General features: G+C 40.3%; 1 protein-coding gene across 1 annotated transcript in view; it reads right to left on the bottom strand.

Moving 5' to 3' along the window:
* The window catches only part of ankrd6b (ankyrin repeat domain 6b), an 82,640-nt gene extending 62,616 nt beyond the window's left edge, over positions 1-20,024 (bottom strand). Inside the window, exons 1-3 of the mRNA XM_041065025.1 lie at positions 19,892-20,024; positions 6,522-6,862; positions 177-275 (exon numbers count right to left, since the gene is read on the bottom strand). Of these exons, the coding sequence (XP_040920959.1) occupies positions 177-275; positions 6,522-6,647 (225 nt within the window). The 5' untranslated portion in view covers positions 6,648-6,862; positions 19,892-20,024. The remainder of the gene's footprint in view (positions 1-176; positions 276-6,521; positions 6,863-19,891) is intronic.
* Between the last annotated feature and the right edge of the window lie 393 nt (positions 20,025-20,417).

Here is a 20,417-nt window from a genome sequence, read left to right as displayed (position 1 = left end):
TCTTAAAAAAAAAAAAAAAAAAAAAAGTATTATTCCAACTTGACAGAGCTGAAAGCAATAAAAAAAAGAGAGGCAGCTGCTGGTAACCATCAATCAGGACTGCGGTGTGCGTTGGAGGTGGATGAAAAGTGGAAACATGGTCGACGCAGCCGGCAGACAGAGAAGAATCTACTCACGTCGTCTTGGATGTCCAGGTCGCAGCCAGCTTTGAGCAGGATACGCACAACCTCAATGTGGCCTTTGTAGGCAGCCAAGTGCAGCGGGCTTCTGCCATACTGTGGACACAAAACAAACAACTCAACCCACTGAAAAAAGAAAAAAAAACAAAACACCACAGTGCCCACAACGTAGGCACACAGACTCCCCAGAGAAGCAGACAAAGTTGAGTAAAAGAGCCCACCGCAGCTTTCCCACACACCAAGTCACAGTCCGGTGAGTCAGATGTTACTGCAGTGTAAGTCACTGTGGTCGTAGTTGGTGGTACGACAGAAGACAGAGTACAATACATCTCGGTAATGAGTCAACTGAAAACAAACAAATCCTTAATCCATGGTTTAAGAGAATAGTGCACAATCTGCACAGCTGTTCATGTAAGCTGGGTAGAGGATAAACTCTGCATCCTGCCAATATAAGGATCTGTGGGTGGGCACTGAAGCAAAAAGGTTACTTAACTTCAGGGAGTTTTAAAGGATCTGTTCACAAATTACAAATTACATTTTTTTTATTGCTTACCTCTGGTCAAATCTAGCCATGCAGATGCTTTATTTAGTTTTATTTGCCTACCTCTGAGATTTTTGCTTCCATCCTAATTCAGAGGAAATTAGAGGGATTTCATTGGAGGTTCTCACAGCATTGAAAAATTACAAAACGAGCTAAACGTATTTTCTACCCAAGAAATAGTCATGGACAGCGGATTATCCACAGTAACTGAATAAAGAAAAACATGTTACTGTTAAATTTAGAAATTTAGAAATGTTAGAAATTTTTCAACTTCCCGTGCTATAAGTACCACAGACAAAATCCCATTAATCCCCAATGTTTCAGGGCAGAGGCAGAAATCCTAAAGACAGATACTTCAAAACCAGGGCCTGTGTGTATAAAGACTTCAAAGGAATCTTCAAAGAGCCTTGAGAATGGCCCTAAAATGTGACTTACAAAAAAAAAAAATCTTGATTAAAGTCTAAGTGTGTAATTTTAAATGCAAACTAGAGCGACGCCTAAGTGTTATAAAATAAAGACGGCAATTATGTCTAGAGCTGAAACTTAGTCAGCTAACACAAAATGAATCAGTAAGTATTTTGATACCTGACTAATCATTTCAATAGTTTTTAAAGCATGAATGCCAAACATTCCCTGGTTCCAGTTTTTTCAATTTCAGGATTCTCTGTTTTTCTCTCTTGTATCATTATAATCTGTAATCTGTGGATTTTGGATTGTTGTACAAGAAATTTGAAAATGTCAGCTGGGGATCTGGGAAATTATAGTGGATGTCTTTCACTATTTTTTTGACATTTTATGGTCAATGTGATAAACTGGTGAAACAAGAAAATAATCTGCAGATTATTCAATAATGAAAATATCTGTTTGTTGCAGCCTTAATCCTCTCTACCCAAAATGTGCTCCCTCAAGCACGGGATCAGCCAGCAGGAGGTTTTCAAAGGTCATGTGCCATAGCAGCATCACATCAGTCATCACAGATTCATGCTCTCCATCATTAATCCCTCTGAATGGCTACCCATCATTCATTGCAACCAACATTATAAAAAATGCAAAATTAATCAAGAATATAAAAAATGAACTAAAGAAGAAAAAAAAAACTAAAAATAAAAACATAAAATAAATAAATAAATAAAGGAAAAATAAAAACTATCGTATTTAGTGATTGTCTACAAATCAAATTTTAGGTAACTTCTGATTTTGGTAATTTGAGTCGACCTAAAAATTTATACCAGAAAGTTTATAAATTTGGAGTCAGCTTCATTTGTCATCTTTTTCTTATTTATTTACTTTTCAAACTCACCAAAAATATATTATATTTGATAGATCTTGCTCTGAGCAGCTTCAGCAGGGTTTCTAGTGCAGGTGGAAAACACAGCAGTCTAGTCTAGTTTACCACGGAGGGTGAGATGACATAAGGCACATCAATAACAGGAAATTTCTTTCTTTGAAGCTCTCAACACATCCTGACATTCTCAACATTACATCCAACATAATGACCTCTGCTTAACTGCATGGTGAAGAATGACAGAGCAGCATTTCAAGGTGCAAACTTGTAAACTTACAAACTTCAAACACGAGATCCAGGCAATCTCTTTTAATCTGTAATTATACTGAGTAAATACAGTTTAATTACAGATCAAGTGTTTTCCCCACACAACAGCACAAACCACATTACACCCCAGGTATTATTTCGGCGTTTAGAGGTTTGCGCTTTATTTGGGAGTGGCTCGGCTCTGCTCTGCATTCATGTGGTCCTTGGATTGAGTTACACTAGGCCTTGCTTTGGAGGGAAGCCACCAACCGAGCTCAGGTAAACAGCAGGTCTCAAAGTAGCAGGGAGGCTCTCTTGTCTCTAGACTGACTGCAGGTCTGTGTGTGACTCTGTGGGTTGTTTTTTTTTTCCAGTGGCAGTCAGTATATTGGGTTCACACCTTAATGCTCTGCTAGTTTATGTTGTGGAAATTACCCAGACTCAATTCTGACATAAATCAAAGATTGTTTGACAGCGACCAGAAGTCCTCACTCTCCTTGTTGTGGGGGATTTATGAAGTTTGAAGTGGGACGTCCCACTACTTTCAGTATTACCTGCCTGTAAAATATAAGGTGTAAATATACCATTTGCATTGTTTCTTTATAATAATATCCTAACATAAAGACATAGGAGCCTTGTAGATAATTCAAAAACTATAAAGCTTTATGATAAAATCATGTTTTCTTGCCCATCAGTTTGGTATGACAGATGGCTCTTAATACTGTGATTCCACTGAGACTCAGATTGGAGATGCCAGTCAAACTCTGAACTCTTCATCATAGCAACTGAGAACAAAACGCCACACCACAGTTACCGAATTCGTGACAAACTGACCCCAAATCCAAAAGTTAACTGACTTACACTGATCTGCAACAAATATGCTTTGACTTCAATCTGCCTTTAACAGTGAATGTAAAAGAACTTTAAAATCAGAGACTGATGCTTCTCTCCTCAACCTTGACTTCTGCACATTTGTCTTTTTATGAAAGAACCTGATATTTCTGCTCTTTATCTTTTATACTGATGATTCAAGCAAGACAAACAATGTATAAATATCAGATCAGACTTGGTATCAACAGATACCCAGTTGTAAAGGACTCGAATCACATCAACATCAACATTTTGGAGTTGTGTGAGTTACATTGAGAACAGTGGGACCTTAAATACACAGGCGTGTCATCTCACCACAGGGATTATATTAGACACACACAATTTGCCATAGGTGGACTCCAATCAAGTTCTAGACGCATCTCAAGCAAAGTTAAAGCAAACAGGATGCACCTGACCACAATCTGGAGTGACAAAGTAAAGGGTCTGAATACTTCTATAAATTAGAGATTTCAGTTTTTGCAAAAACTTGTAAACATGTTTTCACTTTGTCATAATGGATTAGGAGGGCAGGCGAAGGACAAAATGGCACTGTTATCTATTTCAAATTAAATTCAAACAAAAGTCAAGTTTCTCTCACTGAAAGGTTGGAACAGCTGGCCTCTGAACTCTCCAGCTCACCTCATCTCCTCCCTCTCTTTTTACTCCCATCTTCTTCATTACCAGCCTCATATAATGTCCTACTTAATCCTTCTCGCCTTGCTTTCTTTTCATCTGATTTCTGTTTTTCTATCTCAGTCCCTTTCACCATATTAGCCTTCTAAAAACTCTCCCCACATTCCTTTTCCTGAGCAGAGGAATTTTTCATATGAAACTCTACCCCTCCTTTATCCTAGATTAAGCTTTCATTGTGGCGCCTTGCCAAAATATCCAAATACAGCTGGTTGAAACACAATTGTGAGAGGAAGCAGCAGCTCATATAATATTGTTATAGGTGTTACAATACGATGCGGTCTGTTCATATTCCCATGGAAAATGTTTTTTTTTGTGCAAGAACAGAAAATGCAAAGCACATGATAAACACCAAAAAAAAAAAAACCCATCCAGGACAAAGCATTCACACATGAATAGCATAAGGCCACGGCAAGATGAGGTCTCTTTTAGGCAGACATCTGAGAGAGTATATTAAAAGAAAAAAAAAACACAAACCCGTGATCTAAACTTAACTAAAGTTAAACTCATTCCTAATTCCAGGAAACATTAACCTCAAAAGACCTGTCGTTACCGTGTCTGGGGAAAAGCAAATTTATGATGGCCACCCAGAGAAAAAACATGCCAGTGTCTCATCAATAGGATCACACTGTAGTTTGCAGAGATAAACTATGTGATTTACAAGTTTGATCTACATTGTACCTTAATAACCAGGGATGCACCGAAATGAAAATTCTTGGCCGAAACCGAAAATGAGGAAACCAAGGCCGAAACACCGAAAGAATTATGTCAGTTACTGATACCATTGCATTTATGGCTATGACTGTGTTCTAACCTCAAGAAAACTGCAAGGCATTGTGATTACATAAATTAATATGAATGCTTCAAAGAATTAATCAATTTAAACAAGATTGTAAAATTAAATATGTCCTCTCATAAAAACACAAAGTGCATATAAGCCAAGTGCATTGTAAAATTTTCGCTGTAGGACTACAACATAATAGTGTATCAAAACAAAGACTGACACAGTCCATATGTTAACCGTAGGCCTTTAACAACAACAAATGCACCAAGAATTGATAAATTAAACCCAACGCGGAGAAATTCTTTGCAGATGCGCCCCCTCTTGAAATTTCATTACATGTTTTGCAAATCATGTGTGTCTTTCTCAGATTTACTGAAATACGTCCACACCGATGACATGTTGGCCTTTCCAGACACGCTCGTACTGGACGCGCTTGCGTCATCACAACATCCGGTTTCGGCCATGTTGTTTCGGTGATAAAAGTCTTCCGGTCGAAAACCGAAAATGCACTTTTGGGCCATTTCGACCGAAAATTTTCGGTGGCCGAATATTCGGTGCATCCCTATTAATAACCTAAGTTTCTTCAGCAATGGAAACTGCTTTCTTTCACATAGATTAGTCCTCCGTCCAATGAAACTGCCCCATGCTGAGCTATGAAAAACAATGTGATGTCACAGGTCAGACAATACTGTAACTGTAAACCATCTATTCTAGTAACGCTGTGTATTGTAATCTGGTGGTGTAATATTATACTACACAGGTTACTGGCGCTCTACAAGAATCCCCCAAAACACCTGAAACAAAGACACACACAGCTGCAGTACATTCAGAGAGTATTCAGACCGCTTCACTTGAGTGTGATATTTTCCTTTTAAAAAAATGGAAAAATCCTGTTTTTGCTTTGTCGTTATGAGGTGTTGAGGGAACAAAAATGCATTGAAATGATTTTAGCAAAAGGCTGAAACATAAACTGAAAAAGTGAACTGAATACCTAATTCTCATTCTAGCCCAACACATATTCAACCACACAACGCATGACTGTTCTTCTAATTGTACCTGAATTTAACCAATATATTTAAAACATAGTTTTGCATATTAGTGTCCACTCGACAAGCAACAACACAAGAAAAACATGTGTAAGGTAATAATAGGGGTTGTGTACTGTGGAAGTTTACACTCTAGTAAACACTAAAAATACGAACAACAAAAAATAGATCTGACATCTGTGGTGAGGATGTTGACTTTTTGGCGGGGACATGTAGCTTTCAGTACAAAATTAAGGTAGTATTAAGGTTTGATACGCAGCCCTGCGCAAAGGGGTCCCCTGCCAGTTCTCAATGCACCTCCTCTAACATCCAGGCCATTTTTCTAGATGAGCTTTGGCACTAACTGGCACAAGGGAGGGTTACATCACATCTTGGTGAACAACCTTTGAACTCTGCTGTGTTTACAGGAAATGTGAGAGCTGGGATGAAAGAATAAAGCAAGGCCTCAGGGGACTGTGTGTGTCTGTGTGTGTGTGGCTCTCAGACTGAAAGCTGTGTCAGTATGATCCGCCTGGCCACACAGCAGTCTGTCAAAACCAACCAAAATACTTGTTAGCTGTGAATGCACATGTGTGGAATACAAATAGACAAGAATTTCTTCAAATGTGTCAATGCTCAAATGGAAATGACTGACTGCAGTAATAAGGGAAAGTTCCGAGGTCACCAACATTAACATAAATCCTCTGGGGACTGTGAATATCTGAACTAACTTTTATGGCAAGCTGGTCAGTAGTTGTCAAGATACTCTAAGTTGTTTGGGGTCAAAGTCTTAGATGGACAGGCCAACTCTTCAAAGAGTTGCCACTGCCATTGCTAGCAAAGCTAAATTACAAACAAAACACATAAGTAAGCATTAGAACATTCAGGACCATGCACTCACCTTGGTGACTGCTACCTTTGCACCCTTGTTGATAAGCTGGACCACATTGTCAGCTTGTCCCTTGTGAGAAGCTATGAGGAGGCGCTCGGAGAGTGCGAGGACCTCAGCCGCATCCTGCTGGCTCATGAAGCAGGGCGAGTGATTCTGCTGTCTCCAGACACAGTGCTGCAGTTGGAGGGGAAGGCAGCTGTGGCGATGGCTTCAGATGCCTTCTAACTCATGGTGAGCTCCGCTGCAGACGGAGGTGTCAAACAGGAGCTGGAAAGGCTGCCAGTGTCGCTGATTCTTCTGTTGCTACAAACTCCACAAACTGCCAGGATTCCTCCACTTCATCCTCTCAGCTGCGGGGGAAGAGAACAGGAAACACATGGAGTGAAAACAAGCCAGCATGTGCCCCACTCGTAGTAAGCTGGCAAACAGGAAAACGAGGGAATGGGCAGAGTGGGCTGATATCACTACTGTCCAGGTTGCTAAACCCACATTCAATCCTCGTGGGATCATGTGAGCTGAACAGAAATAATCTGCAATGAGAGCCAAAAAGAAGGGGTCAGATTTGGTCACTGAGTGCCTGCTGCACAGTGAAGCAAGCCCTTCACACAGAGTGAGACATTAAAAAAAAAAAATACAAGAACACAGCCCTAACCACCACAAACTGCACACACCCTTCTGTGGTTTGATGAGTTCTTCTGTGACACACTTCTGTGGTTTTGGTCTAACCACAGGGAAGACAGAGACACACCTCAAGTGTCTTATCTTATTTCACATTGTAATTAAATTGCGTCAACTGACAGATGTCGAGCTGTCATACAGTATGGACGTATACAGTCCACTCCAGAGCATCATATAATATCAAAGGTTGCAAGCATTCTGCAGATTTCTCCAGACTGGAAAACTGATGTGGACTTGGGGGGAAAAAAGCTTGTGTTTCCCTCACACATTGTGGCTACACAACACTTTGCCCACATGTGGTCCTGTGGTCCACAATGGCCAAACTGGCATACGTTGTGGAACTCTGAACTGGCAACCGAAGCCACTCTGAACAGCTGGAAGATCAAGATTTTCCCTGTAGAAGTGGGATGCAGGGGATTTGTTGCTACATCTACATCCAGTCTATTGTAGAACATGGAGGTGAGGGGTCATGCGCTCCATCACGCAGTCCTTCTCAAATTCAGTAGAAAAAAAAAAAAACGCAACTGGCTTTGGATTAAAAAGAAATACAACAACTGCAAGATGAAGTGTGGAAGGTATGGAAGTTACCTACCCCGCCTTTCACTGCTCCAATCCCACAGTTAACATCAAGAGTGGCGACGTACCACAGGGATTGAAACATCAGGTCCTATTAGCTCTACTCTCCGTCTCTACAAGCACAGTGGAACACATTCCTCTTTAATTAGGCATTTTATGAATCTCTCAAAGAGATTCTGTCATCAAACAGTGTGCTTCACTCTACTGCAGATGACTTGACATTATCTGTAACTCATAAAATGGCCCTGGGCCCAAGCCACAGCTGTAAAGATGTGTAAAAACATCTTGGCTGCCAAAGGGAAAAGTAATCAAATTTTCTCCTCTTCGTAAAAGGGTTGATGCAGGTATGAAGTTTCTGTGAGGCTATTCCATCTTAATTTCATTATAATATAATAAAACTCTCATCTAGAGAGACTGCAAACAGCGCAACAGTACACTAGACTGAGCTTTGCCTTGTAGAAGAACAATCTTTAAACCAACCAGCAATAACAATGTTAACAGCAAACCAGGGTTTATTACTTTTTGGGTTTTATTTGATTACCACTGTCTGTTGATTCTATCAGCTATGATCCCAAATGTGTTGCCACTTTTTCTACATACCGCATCTTTTTACGACACACATTTCTCCTCGTCCAAAAGCAAGGCCAGCGAACAAGGCTCCTTGTCTATCCAGGTCTGGATACTCTGACCATGAATATCCTAGCTTGACATTCACAAGACCTACCGAAGAGCAGCTAGGTTATGGGCGTTGAGCTGTACCATTTAGCAAGATTTTACATGACTAACAAAGAGGAAATATCCTGCATCAAGACTGCACACATTTCAGTTTTCTTCCCCAGGTCAGCTTCAGCTTTGACCGTTTTGACCGTGGCATTTATAAGTATAAATACAGAGATGGTGTGCTGACAGGGTGAGGGGTGCTGGTAACGTCTAAGAGACTAGTTTGATGATCATTTTATTCTATATCCTCATTTTGGTATACACTGTTTGTCTAGACGTGTGGTAAATATTACAAAATAAGACTATAAAATCAGTATGCGCAGTGAAACGGATTAGCACTTCGTAACATTTCACCTCAGGAACATTACCACATGTACAAACGGGTAACCTGAGATGAACACAGGATGTGAGAGATGGTGAAAACAACATTTTCAACTCAACACTAATTGTACAGCTCCGCCCGCAGAGGAAGAGGCATGTCTCATCTGATCCCCGGAGTCTAATCTGCGATGACAGTCCCTCTAATGACTGTGTTTTTTATTACTGGAAACACAGCAGAGAATGAGACAACATGGTACAGATGACACCAACAAGACTGATTCACAGCACCGCAGGCATACATTGCTAAATCCAGGGAGAGAAATGGATTATTTCCAAGACGTTAGCCCTTCATCTCAACTCAACCATAAAACAGAGCTGTGCAATACGGTTTCCCTGCCAAATCATTTTCACTGAACACAGTTTCAATTTTAAAACAGAAGAGTTATCAGACACCAAATCTCTGGCAATGTAATACACACACTGAACCGTTCCTGTCCTAGAATTCTTTTAAATAAAGACAATATATTGGTCTCTTTTGTACACAGCAGTCAGTGCAAACTCTGGTCCACAATGGGAGTTGTGGTTTTTCCAACACTTTACCGGGTGCTGTGGACCAGTGTACAGCCACATCACAGGAAGGCTGGTGGAAGAAAAAAGGTGGAAAAGACAAACATGACAGTTCTCTTTTAAAACTTTTCCGTAAAACAATTTCTGTACGTCGCCATTATACAGCACATGTTTTGGGCTCCACTGCTGTTATGTTTTACTGGTTTTTACACACTGGTTATCTGACTATCATTGTGTTTTGGAAGGAGATGGAAAAGAAAGTGATTGGGCCAGGTCTCCCAAAAACCAAGAAGCCAATCTTCAACAATAAGTTGAGTGGCGTTGACATGGCCATGGATCAAATGTTTCAAATTTCAAGTGGTACCCACTGGCTTCACGGACCAGTCGCATTTATGTAATTGCTGAGGTTTGCCTCAAAAAGCATGTAGTATGTATTTGTCTAAGTGGACAAATAAACTGAAACTGAGCACCTGGGCTAAGGTCTGAAACAATTATTAAAGTTTCTTGAAATATAACATTAGACTTATTGAACGTCAGGGAAAATGAGCATCGGTGCAATTAAACTTAAATTTAATTTTAAGGTTTAAAACATCTCAACTACAGAGGTGTGACAAATTAAAACAGCAGACAAAATAGCATAATGTTGTATTCACGCAGGATGACATACAAAAGTGACCCGAGGTTCGTGCCTGCCAAAGTTTCAGACCACACAAAGTGTGGAATGCCAAAGGATGCATGAAAAAGCTTTTGCAAAAAAAAGCATTTGAATGACTCCTTCCTGTCAGCTGAAAATGAACAAGATTAAGCAAAGGGGTGGGGGTTCTCTCCCCAGCTGCATTCCAGTTGATTCTTCAGAAGCTCTTGTTCGGCCAGAGACCCCCCCCCCCCCCCCCCCCCCCACACACACACACACACACACACACACACACACACACACACACACACACACAAAGCAGGCCCTGCAGTCGCAGTGAGGCTTCTCACACGCAGCTAGGCAACAGGGCTTTTGTGCAAACTTTTAGGAACTCAGGACTCGGTTCAAAAACAAGAAATGCCAAGCCCTTGCTTTTCACATGGCTCAGGGAGGAGGCCCTGGAGAATACTTATTAACCTGCTTGCTCCTGAAAAACAACCGCCTCGTCAGGCACGACAAGCCCACACTGCTTCGTATCTGTGCTGTTTCCCACCCGGAAAAAGCGAGTGAGAAAAATTACAGAGAACAGACAAAAACTAAGCAGCAATAGAGCTGTTTGTATGTTGTTTGTAACTTGTTTTTATACTGTATGAAGTTTCTGGACTACAACTGTCTCTACTTTTCTATGTAGGTAGGTACAATCGGGGCATTCGGATCAGTCTCACAGAATCAGTCCTATTCATATTTAAATATAAATTATGAAATTTTAATTAATAATTAAAATGATCAAAATAAATGGCAAATCTTGTAAAATTACTGGCATTTCAATTTTGTTATAATTATATTACATCAATAAAACATCAGTGGGTCAGTGAGGGAGTACAACTTTGTTATCTAGCACCTGTTAAACAAAAATAAACAATTTGCGTAACCATTAATTAGCCAAACAATATATAATGTTATAATGGAATTCAATCAACTGCAAATTGAACTAACATTCTTACAAGCCAGGCACTTGCCACAGGAAGGACAGGGTGACCTGTCCACACCCAGGGCCTTCACCTTTGTATGACCCGTCCCTGGAGGGAGAAGTTCAGCTGGGTCTGGGGTCAAAAGGCCAGTTGCTCAAATCTAACCTAAGTGGAATTTGTCCAGCCCCCTGCTATGTGCAGTCCTTTGTCTCTTTTTAAATCACTAGATTTTTATCACAATTTCTACTGTATTGGACCTTAAATGCAGACAGCAAATGGACCTGTATAAAGTGACAACCCACGAAAAACAATCGACAATGTGGGGTTTATTTATGTTTTGATGTAGCCTGTAATTCCACCCACTGATGACTGAGATCACCAGGGCTCATCACTGCTGCATAACTGCAAACTCTTCATCCTGCTATATCTGGGTAGTGAGTCTGATACAAGCCAGCAGTGACCCTCCAGACTCATTCACAATCACACGCATGCAGGAAACACCTCTCAGAGCTGGGCGTTTTGGACAACAGTGCATTTATTCATGGCCATGAAATTCATGATCACTACATAAGATTTCAGTTTAGTAAACTATCTTAGAGCAGCTGAGTGGAGGTAAGATTTTATTACAACTTGGGTCTTATTCATAGCTCTGACCATTGTTGCTACTGGTTACAATATAACTGTACTCACCAATTCAGTTTATCTAAAAGATTATCTAAACCACTTCATTCGGATTTTAAACTGAAAGTTTAAACACACCTGAAATGGCAGTAATAACGCCTCACTGCACAGAAACTGTGTGTATGCACAACTGTGCTAAGTGCTCAAGGTCAAAGGTGAACCAGTAAGTCAAGCCGTAAATTGAAGGCCTTTCTCAGGGTGCATTCTTGTCTGTTCTTGTGTTTTCAGGTGACTTTTGAAACCCTTCACCCGAAACAATACCAAGATTACAGAAGACGGGTTCCAGGACGAACGGGATAACAGGAGTTCAAAGTCGCTCTAATTACATTTTACAAAACAAGTAACTTAAAGACATTACTGTATCAAAATGATTAAAAAAACATGACATTTACTGAGGCATGAGGGCTTTCTAGCTGGTCAAGACGGGACAGGAGCTAGATCCTCAGATGACAAGAACATCAGCATTCACTCACACTCCAGATTTATATCCATATAGAGCGGTTTAGATAATCTGTACAGCTGTTGGCTTGTTGACAGTCTGTCTCATTGTCCAACCATTCCCAGATCTCATAAATAAACCCATATCAATTTATTAAAACTGATATAAACAATAACCAAAATTACGAAATTTGGATCAAAACTACAGTAGGACGTGGAATAAACAAAGTCATAATTTGTATATAGATAAATACATAAATAAAATTAGGTAAATTACGCGACAATTATTGTCAAGCAGCAACACAGACAGGTGAGATGATGTTTCAGCAGTTTTCCACAGCCAGTGTGTCAGATAAATCAAATTGCCATGACAGCTTTCAAGTACACCTCTCACCACAGTGTTTAGCTGATGAATGATGCTGAGTCAAAGACACACATTATGGGGTTTTCTACATGTTCACAATGAAGTGCTGAAGTCAGTGTCTCCTTGTAGCTGTCAACACTGTTACTACAGACCCTCGAAAGCAGCTGATATCAAAAGTATGTCAGGAATGTAACAGCTAGTGCCCGCCTGTCAAACATATATAAGAGCAAGGCATTGAAAACCTCTAGCCCCAACCACAACAAACGTTTTAGAGGGTGGGAGAATTTTAGAGCTGACAAACAAGGAAGAGATGTGACCCGCTGAACGACCCCTAAAATTCCTCGAAAAGTGTACTAACATACTTTAACAAGGTGACTCCCTTCCAAAAATTTGGTTTGTGATAACAGATTTTCTGTTAAAGTCTACACATGATCAGAGAAACTACTCATGGAGGAGAAAAATAAGGCCCAAATAAGGAATTCAGATTTGTAATTACCCACCCTCCCAGAAACAAGTCTGAGCTTCTCACGTTAAATCATGTGTTTTTCTTCTTATCAGGAAAAAATGAAGCACTATACTCACTTCAAACAACAACAACAAAAAAAAAATCATGTATACTGATATAAATGTAAAAAAAAAATCCCTCGTGTAGGTCAATAAATGCTCTTGCAGGAGATCACTGCACAGATTCAGCTTCATAAAAACCCATCACTCGCTGTGACTCCATCTGTGGATGGCAACGTTCAAAACTAAATCGGCATTACCTTTGTGCAATGAGGCTGAGCATGAATGTACTATAATTAACTTCAAGCGCTCTGAGCTACAACGCTGCCCTGCTGTACATTCACTGTTATGTGGGTCACGTCCCCCTGTTTGTTTGAGCGCTCACAGCTGCATAAAGAACACCTGCATGGCTACGGAGTCCCATGGTGCTCTGCATGAGCTTTTAACACACAGATACACAGTGCATCCAATGATCCAGACACAACTCCACAGCACATCTCATTTCTTATATATGCAGTTTACAGTGAAGCTTACAGTGGCTTTTGACATTCAGCTGTTGGATGCTCTGTGATACAAACACACTTCGTTCAGAAAAAAGAAATTAAATACATATAATATCATATAAACAAATGAGGTTCAATACTCAGCCCTAATGACATGGAAGCAAAGACTGAGCCTTTACTTAGTAGACAACTATTATTATTCTGCTAAATACTACATTCGCCATCCTCAAAATGTTATTATGAACTGCAGCGGAATCTCTAAATGACATTACATTACAGCACTGCTGATATAATGACCTGCCACAAGTAATTACATACAGCCTTTCTGTGGTGTTTTACAGAGGAGGTGGGTGTCCTCCGTCGCTGCCCACACTGTTTAAAGCAAGTTAAACTCTGTCACACAGAACTCAAGATGAGAGTTCGTAAAACTATTCAAGGCTGTGACGCTGTCACTGATATGGGTTTGCGGTTAGTTTGGCAAGAGAAAGGTGAAAGCTTTTGTTAGCGCCTGACTCTAGAGAATGAGGAGGTGGCTATTTCCTGGAGGTAGTATGTTCCAGTGTAAACTCGATTCATGTCGAACATGTAAAATACCAGTAGAAAAGATTAGTTCATTCATTTTGGGCCAGCAGTAAATCTGACTGCAGAAGAACCAGTAACACAATAACAGAGATATGAACTGCAGATTCCCTCTTAATAGTGCAGCCTTTTCCCCCAGCAGGAGGGTTTTTCCCTTCATACTATGGATGTGGAGGATCAGTGACATGACTATAAGATTTGTGTCTGAAACAAGTGGTCAGAATGGAAGGTCCCCTTCGACCCTTTGCTCCATCCCCGGATTTCACTCAAATCTCAGCCATCTGTCTTTCCTGCACCAGTCAGGGACAAAGTGCCAAAACCAGGTTAAAACAATCCTTTGACCCACTCACTAATCCCAAGATTTGTTTCAATGATAGCTAGCTCCCTGCAGCAGCAGCGAAGCGGAGAGATCTGTGCTGACTGAAGCGTTTATGATGGACAAAATGGACCATAAATACCCCCGAGAACGCAGGACAAATATTTACGACTATATTATCAGTTTAATCACTTCCAAGCACTTTGTGTATTTTGTGTAGTGACATGGGAGGCTGACGTGCTGCTGGCTAATCCTGAGGTCAATGCTGGAAATAAACCTTCTGTGGTCCATGTGGCAGCTGAGCCAGATGTCATAGGCATCTAAATAAATAGTACAGAGGTCAACCTAAACAAGGCAAGATTAAGACTACAAATAACTACATGTAATGCCTTTTAGTAGAACTCTAACACAACACTAACACTATAAATCGCAAGTCATTTCAATGACCTTGACAATTCTGGACTAATAGCATCAAAAGTTCAAAACAGGAAAACACCAGAACAAACCAATAACACCTAAAGATAAGAAATCAATGAATGAACACAAATGTAAAAAGTAGTTCTTGTCTTATTAATATTCATTGTGTACTATCTAACAATGAGGAAATGCTGTAAAGCTGTCCTTGTACAACAACACGTTCCCTGGGGAACTCAGAGCATAGTTTACTCTCATGGTCAGGGTGATGACGGTCGGTCTGACGTTTGGAGGACAGCGATATTTAGGCTTTCCTGTTACAAAATGAGAACGTCTTATCAAAGCTGTACAATACCAGCTAAAAGACACAGAGAGAAAAGCTTTAGAATAACAATGTTCTGCCGAAAACTCTTGCAGGGTTTATTTTAAGCCAAATGTTGAGACTAACTGAAGCTACAGTGCTGTCAAAGCAGCCACTCTGCAAAAATGTAACTAATCTGAATTTGGTGCACAAAACGATACATGCTACGTTTGCTCATTTGAACGGATTTCTCTGAGTGGCACGTAAACTAAATACCAGTTAATACCGATAAACTTGTAGCAGCAAGGTCCTGCTGTGAAAGAGACTCAATCCAAGTTTAACGCAGCATCGACATCGATATCATGATCAATATCATGCCTGAGGTCTCATATGCTGCGAGCATTTCATTTAAATAGATTCCTCAGTAACAAGTGGCATGCCGGCACGGCCAAATGGAGCTCAGCCTGTAGGCACACCCAACAGTGATGCCATAGTGTTCTGACACACTACGTCACTCCAGCAAACACCAGTTTAAATCATCTGGATAAACTGTTTGTCTGACTGCACGTTTCTTTTGCCACATCTGACTTCTTCCTACTGACGCTGCTGTGTTCCCAGACATAAAACATAAACACACACAAGGTGTAACTGCTCACACTAACACGTCTCCAGACTAAGTACTGATAATTAGTATTATACAAATCACAGTTTGTTATTTCCTGAGCATGAGTGACACCTCTGATACAAGAAAATGAACCAAATGGGTTTTATGTCAAAAAAAAAAAAAAAAAAAAAAAAGACAGTGGGGTCAGTGGACAAGTAATGTAATCAATGTGTGTCTGCACAGAGTAACGCTGGTAACACAGACTACTACAGCAACCCTACGCTTACTAGCAGCAGGAACAGACTCAATGAATTAAAGTCCACAAACTGTTCAGACGAGAGAGTGAGACATCTCATAGAGTGAGACATCTCTCAACAAGAAGAGCTCAGTTCAGCCTTTTGTCAGTCCATCCCTCTCACAGATAGGATCTATAGATAACCATCCCGACTCACAACAGTCCCTGCAGCAGGATATAGACTGTAATTACTCGCGTCAGAGTTTACGTGACTGTCTTGACTCAAAGCGGTTCATATAGCCAGCCATCATCTATGTTACTTTTCAACTTAAAATAACCATTTTGCATGTGTTGTAATAACTCAAGAAGTAGACGTTTAACACATCATGTAGCCCTGACTACAAGACGTAACCTCTGCTGAGCTACATGTTTACTGAGAAAGGCACAAATGTAAAGACTGACTATGGGATTTTAAGACTCGATATAGAATCTTTCCACAAAAAAATCAGAAAAACTTTTTCATGCACCCCTGCTGTCCATACACCCATACGCCTGCCCACTTCTTTAATCCTGTGCATTCAGAGAACTTACTGAAAGCAGATGCAGTGTCTGAGAAAGAACGAGGGACTGTGCACGGCTATTGAATTCATTGTTTCAAGAAATAAAGGGTTAAGAAGCATTTAGAGCCCCTGCAGGGCAAAAGACTAAATAAAGCTCCTTTTCTTATGCCACAGAGATATTCACATGCAGGGCCAGTGCCTCGCTAGGAAGCAGTGCTATGACAAACAGTGTGCTAATCCCAGGATTTGTCCTATTATCCTGCCACCTGATGCTGGGTTTAAAATTCTACTGTGTAAATCTGATTACAAAGTGATATTATCTCCTTAAAATACATTACAGATTCAATATCATAGATTTAACATACTATAGAGGCACTGTTAAACCTAATGTGATTGGCTTTAGCATTGATTTTCACTCACAAAGCAAAATGGGAATTAGCACGTCTCAGCATCTGCACTTGCACTTGGGAGAAAGCACTGACAACGGACACCATCTCACCATCTGACAGACAAATCTAATAATAATCACCTCTCGTACAGTGTCTGGTTTCTGGGTCCTGTAAAATGTGCCCCCGCCCATTCACTCCCGCCCTGTGGCCCATTAAAACTCATTATGTGCCCATTATACACCTGGTGACCTTTGACCTCCTCGGCACTGTGCTGTGCTAATCAGGTCCCGAGGGACATGAGCAGATGGACACACGGATGAGGCTGTTGTTCATAATTTAACTGCATGGATGCATTCATCAGCTTCACAAAGGGAACAAACCGCAAGGCTGCAATACGTGCCGCTCCCTTCGAGTGGAACGTTTCTATCTCCAAAAAATGTAATCTTCTTTGGAACTAAAGGTTTTTGTGAAAGAAAGATTTGTAAAATGGTCTCGAGCGAGGGAGGCCCATCTACCCCTCAAACTTTTTTTTTTTACTTGTGTGAAAATCATAGGTTTGGAAATTGAAAACCTAAGAGGTTTAGGAAACAAGAAAGTGGAATGACTGGGAATGAGGGAAAGATGGAGAAATCATCAGTGTTACTTCATCTCACACGAATTCATCAGCTTTTGGACACCAGGACCAAAACACTGTGATGTCACAGTGCTGCCTCTGATGCTGTTTTAAGCTAATTTGTTCAGTTCAGTCCAAAACTAGGCACAAATAAGCACTGTTTATAAAATTAGCAGTTCAGCAACCATCTGTCTGCAACAACATTACTGCATCGCTGTCTTTCAGTAAGCTTTTTATTTCATATTTTAAAAAGGCTACTTGTGCCTATTGTGAAAATAACACTAAAAACACAAGTATTTCAAAATAATGTTTAAGACTGTTTGGAAATGATCAAACTACAAACTGTAAAACTGGATAAATGGTACTGTGATAGTGTGTCTCCTAACGGGGACACCACACGGTTTCTTTAAACATATAAAAGTCAGTTTACTCAGCATGAAGTGTACTTCTCAGCCTGTGAGAAAGGTTGTGTAACATCTTTGAGTTTTTTGAACAATATGTACAATATCACAACATTGCTGTATAATATAATAAAATGATAATATTTAACATTTTTTTCCATATCTCCCAGATATGGAGAACCAGAAACTACAGCCTGTTAAAGGTGCTGTTTCTGGCAGCTGTATGTTTTTGTCCGTAAACACTAACCAAATACACCTGCTTACTCATGCAACTATCCAATCAACCAATCACATAGCAGCAGTGCAGTGCAGTGCAGTGCATTAAATCCTGCAGATAGAAGACAGGAGCTTCTGTTAATGTTCTCATCAAACACCAGAATTGGGGGAAAAAAAAAAAGTGATCTCAGTGACTTTGACCTTGGCGTGATTGTTGGTGCCAGACGGGCAGGCAGGCTAGTATTTCTGAAACTGCTGATCTCCTGGGATTTTCATGCACATTTCAACAGTCTCTCGAATTCACCCAGAATGGTGAAAACACCACAAAAAAAAAACATCCAGTGTGCAGCCATTATGCGAACAAAAACACCTTGTTGACGAGAGACGTCAGAAGTAGTCAAAGACTACGGTCACTGAAATAACCACTCTGTACAACTGTGCTGAACAGAAAAACATCTCAGAATGAAAAACATGTCCACCCTTGAGGCAGGTGGACTACAACAGCAGAGAAAACTCAAGCTTTACATAATATCACTCGGTCCACCTCTGTAGAAGGAAGTCACCTTAAAATGAAACAAATCCTTGTTCTACAGGGGACCCCTCCAGACTTCCTGCATCCTGACTTCACCCTAAAGACACTGAAGCCTAACAAACAAATCCCATTTATAAAAACTCACTTCATCAAGGCGACTACTACTTGAAAACAACTGCTTCTTTTGCCTTCTGGGCTGAGATATCACCATTATAACACATTATTGACCAGCCTTTCTTCATAAGCTCATATCCTGAACTGTTTAATACCCTCAACGCGAAACCCCTGAAGACTTAAATATTTAGGTTAAGCTTTAGGCTGAGTTCCACGCTGCAGAGAGGATTTTAATTAAGCCTACTTTATTTCACATTTTCTTGGTATTTGTTTCCGGGGCTGTAGCCTAATTAACATAAGATACAGCACAGGCTATTTTGCACCCATTGCCCTGATTTAATATCTCAAATGCTTCATTTTCTGTTGTTTTCAGACATGCATAGATATACTAAACTCATCTGAGTCCAGACCAATACCTAGCCTTCAAACAGTGATACATTTTTGCAGGAAATATTATGTTGTGTAACAGCAGTAACTCCCTAATGGGGAATTATGTGAATATAATGAGAGCACTGAGGGAATATCTTGGTGAGGGCATACAGCAGTGAGTAGCACTGATACATGGACACAACAGCTTTGTAAATGGTTTCAACTAACAAATTAATTTAAAAAACATATGTATAAATGACCAATTAAACAGAATATCATGTGTTTGACACACACACTGGGAATTACACACAGTGATTTATAGCCATTAGGCAGGTCAGAGAGGCACAGCCGACGTTTAAAAACATTAGCTAAAAGTAAATTACAGTCACTGTAAAGTCACCATTCAGTAATCATATAAGCCAACAAGTTACTTTAATATTGTAGACATATAGCTGTGACTTGTAGCTGGTCAGTTAAGGAGACTGAGGCACTACAGAAACAGCAGGGACAAAATAAAGAAGGTATTTACATATGTATATAGATATAGATACAAGTCGTAATGAATTCACCAGAGCAGGCATGCAGCTTACATTAAAGTGAGGTAACATATGAGTGACTGTAGCAGCTAAGTAGCAAACATTATCTGAATTTGGTTTGTTTCGAGGGACCATCATTCAAGTCAGCAGAGTCCCAACGCTGATGTACCAACAGACGCGTACTCCCACAACAAACCCAGATATTTCACACAAGATTAAAAAAACAAAAACAAGGAGACTCACCTCGAAAAGCGACGCTCAAACCCAAATTGTTGACTCAGACGCTGTTTGCTAGTCCCACAACCCCGCACGGCTCATGTTGTTTGTGAGGAAAGTACGAAGTGAAAACACACTATCGCTGCTGCCGCTGCTTCCCTCTCTCTCTCATTTGCATGTGAACGGGCTGCGTTCACCCCAGTGGAGGGCGGGGGGCTGACACAAGCCGGCCATGGTCCACTCCGGTGCCTGTCCGAAATTATTCCCCACATCTGACCCTCTACAAGTCTGCTGACCCTACAAGCCTCGTGGTTTTCAATATTTACTGCAAGTGAAACAACTTTTCCTCTTATTGCTTCAAAAAAAAAAAAAAAAAATTGCCGATAACTGCTATAAAATCCCTAAGTGTTGGAAAGTAATGAAAATTACACAGTAATTTAAGTAACAAAGTGTAGCTCAGATAAAATAGTTGCAGGGATGTTTCATTAATCTAATTTTGCTATTGCATGAAAATCGCAATCAGGAAAAAAAAAAAAAGATGCAGCAGAGTTTA

Source organism: Toxotes jaculatrix, chromosome 19, assembly GCF_017976425.1.
Source record: "Toxotes jaculatrix isolate fToxJac2 chromosome 19, fToxJac2.pri, whole genome shotgun sequence".
Classification (NCBI taxonomy): Eukaryota; Metazoa; Chordata; class Actinopteri; family Toxotidae; genus Toxotes; species Toxotes jaculatrix.
This window is presented reverse-complemented; position numbering and strand designations above follow the sequence as displayed.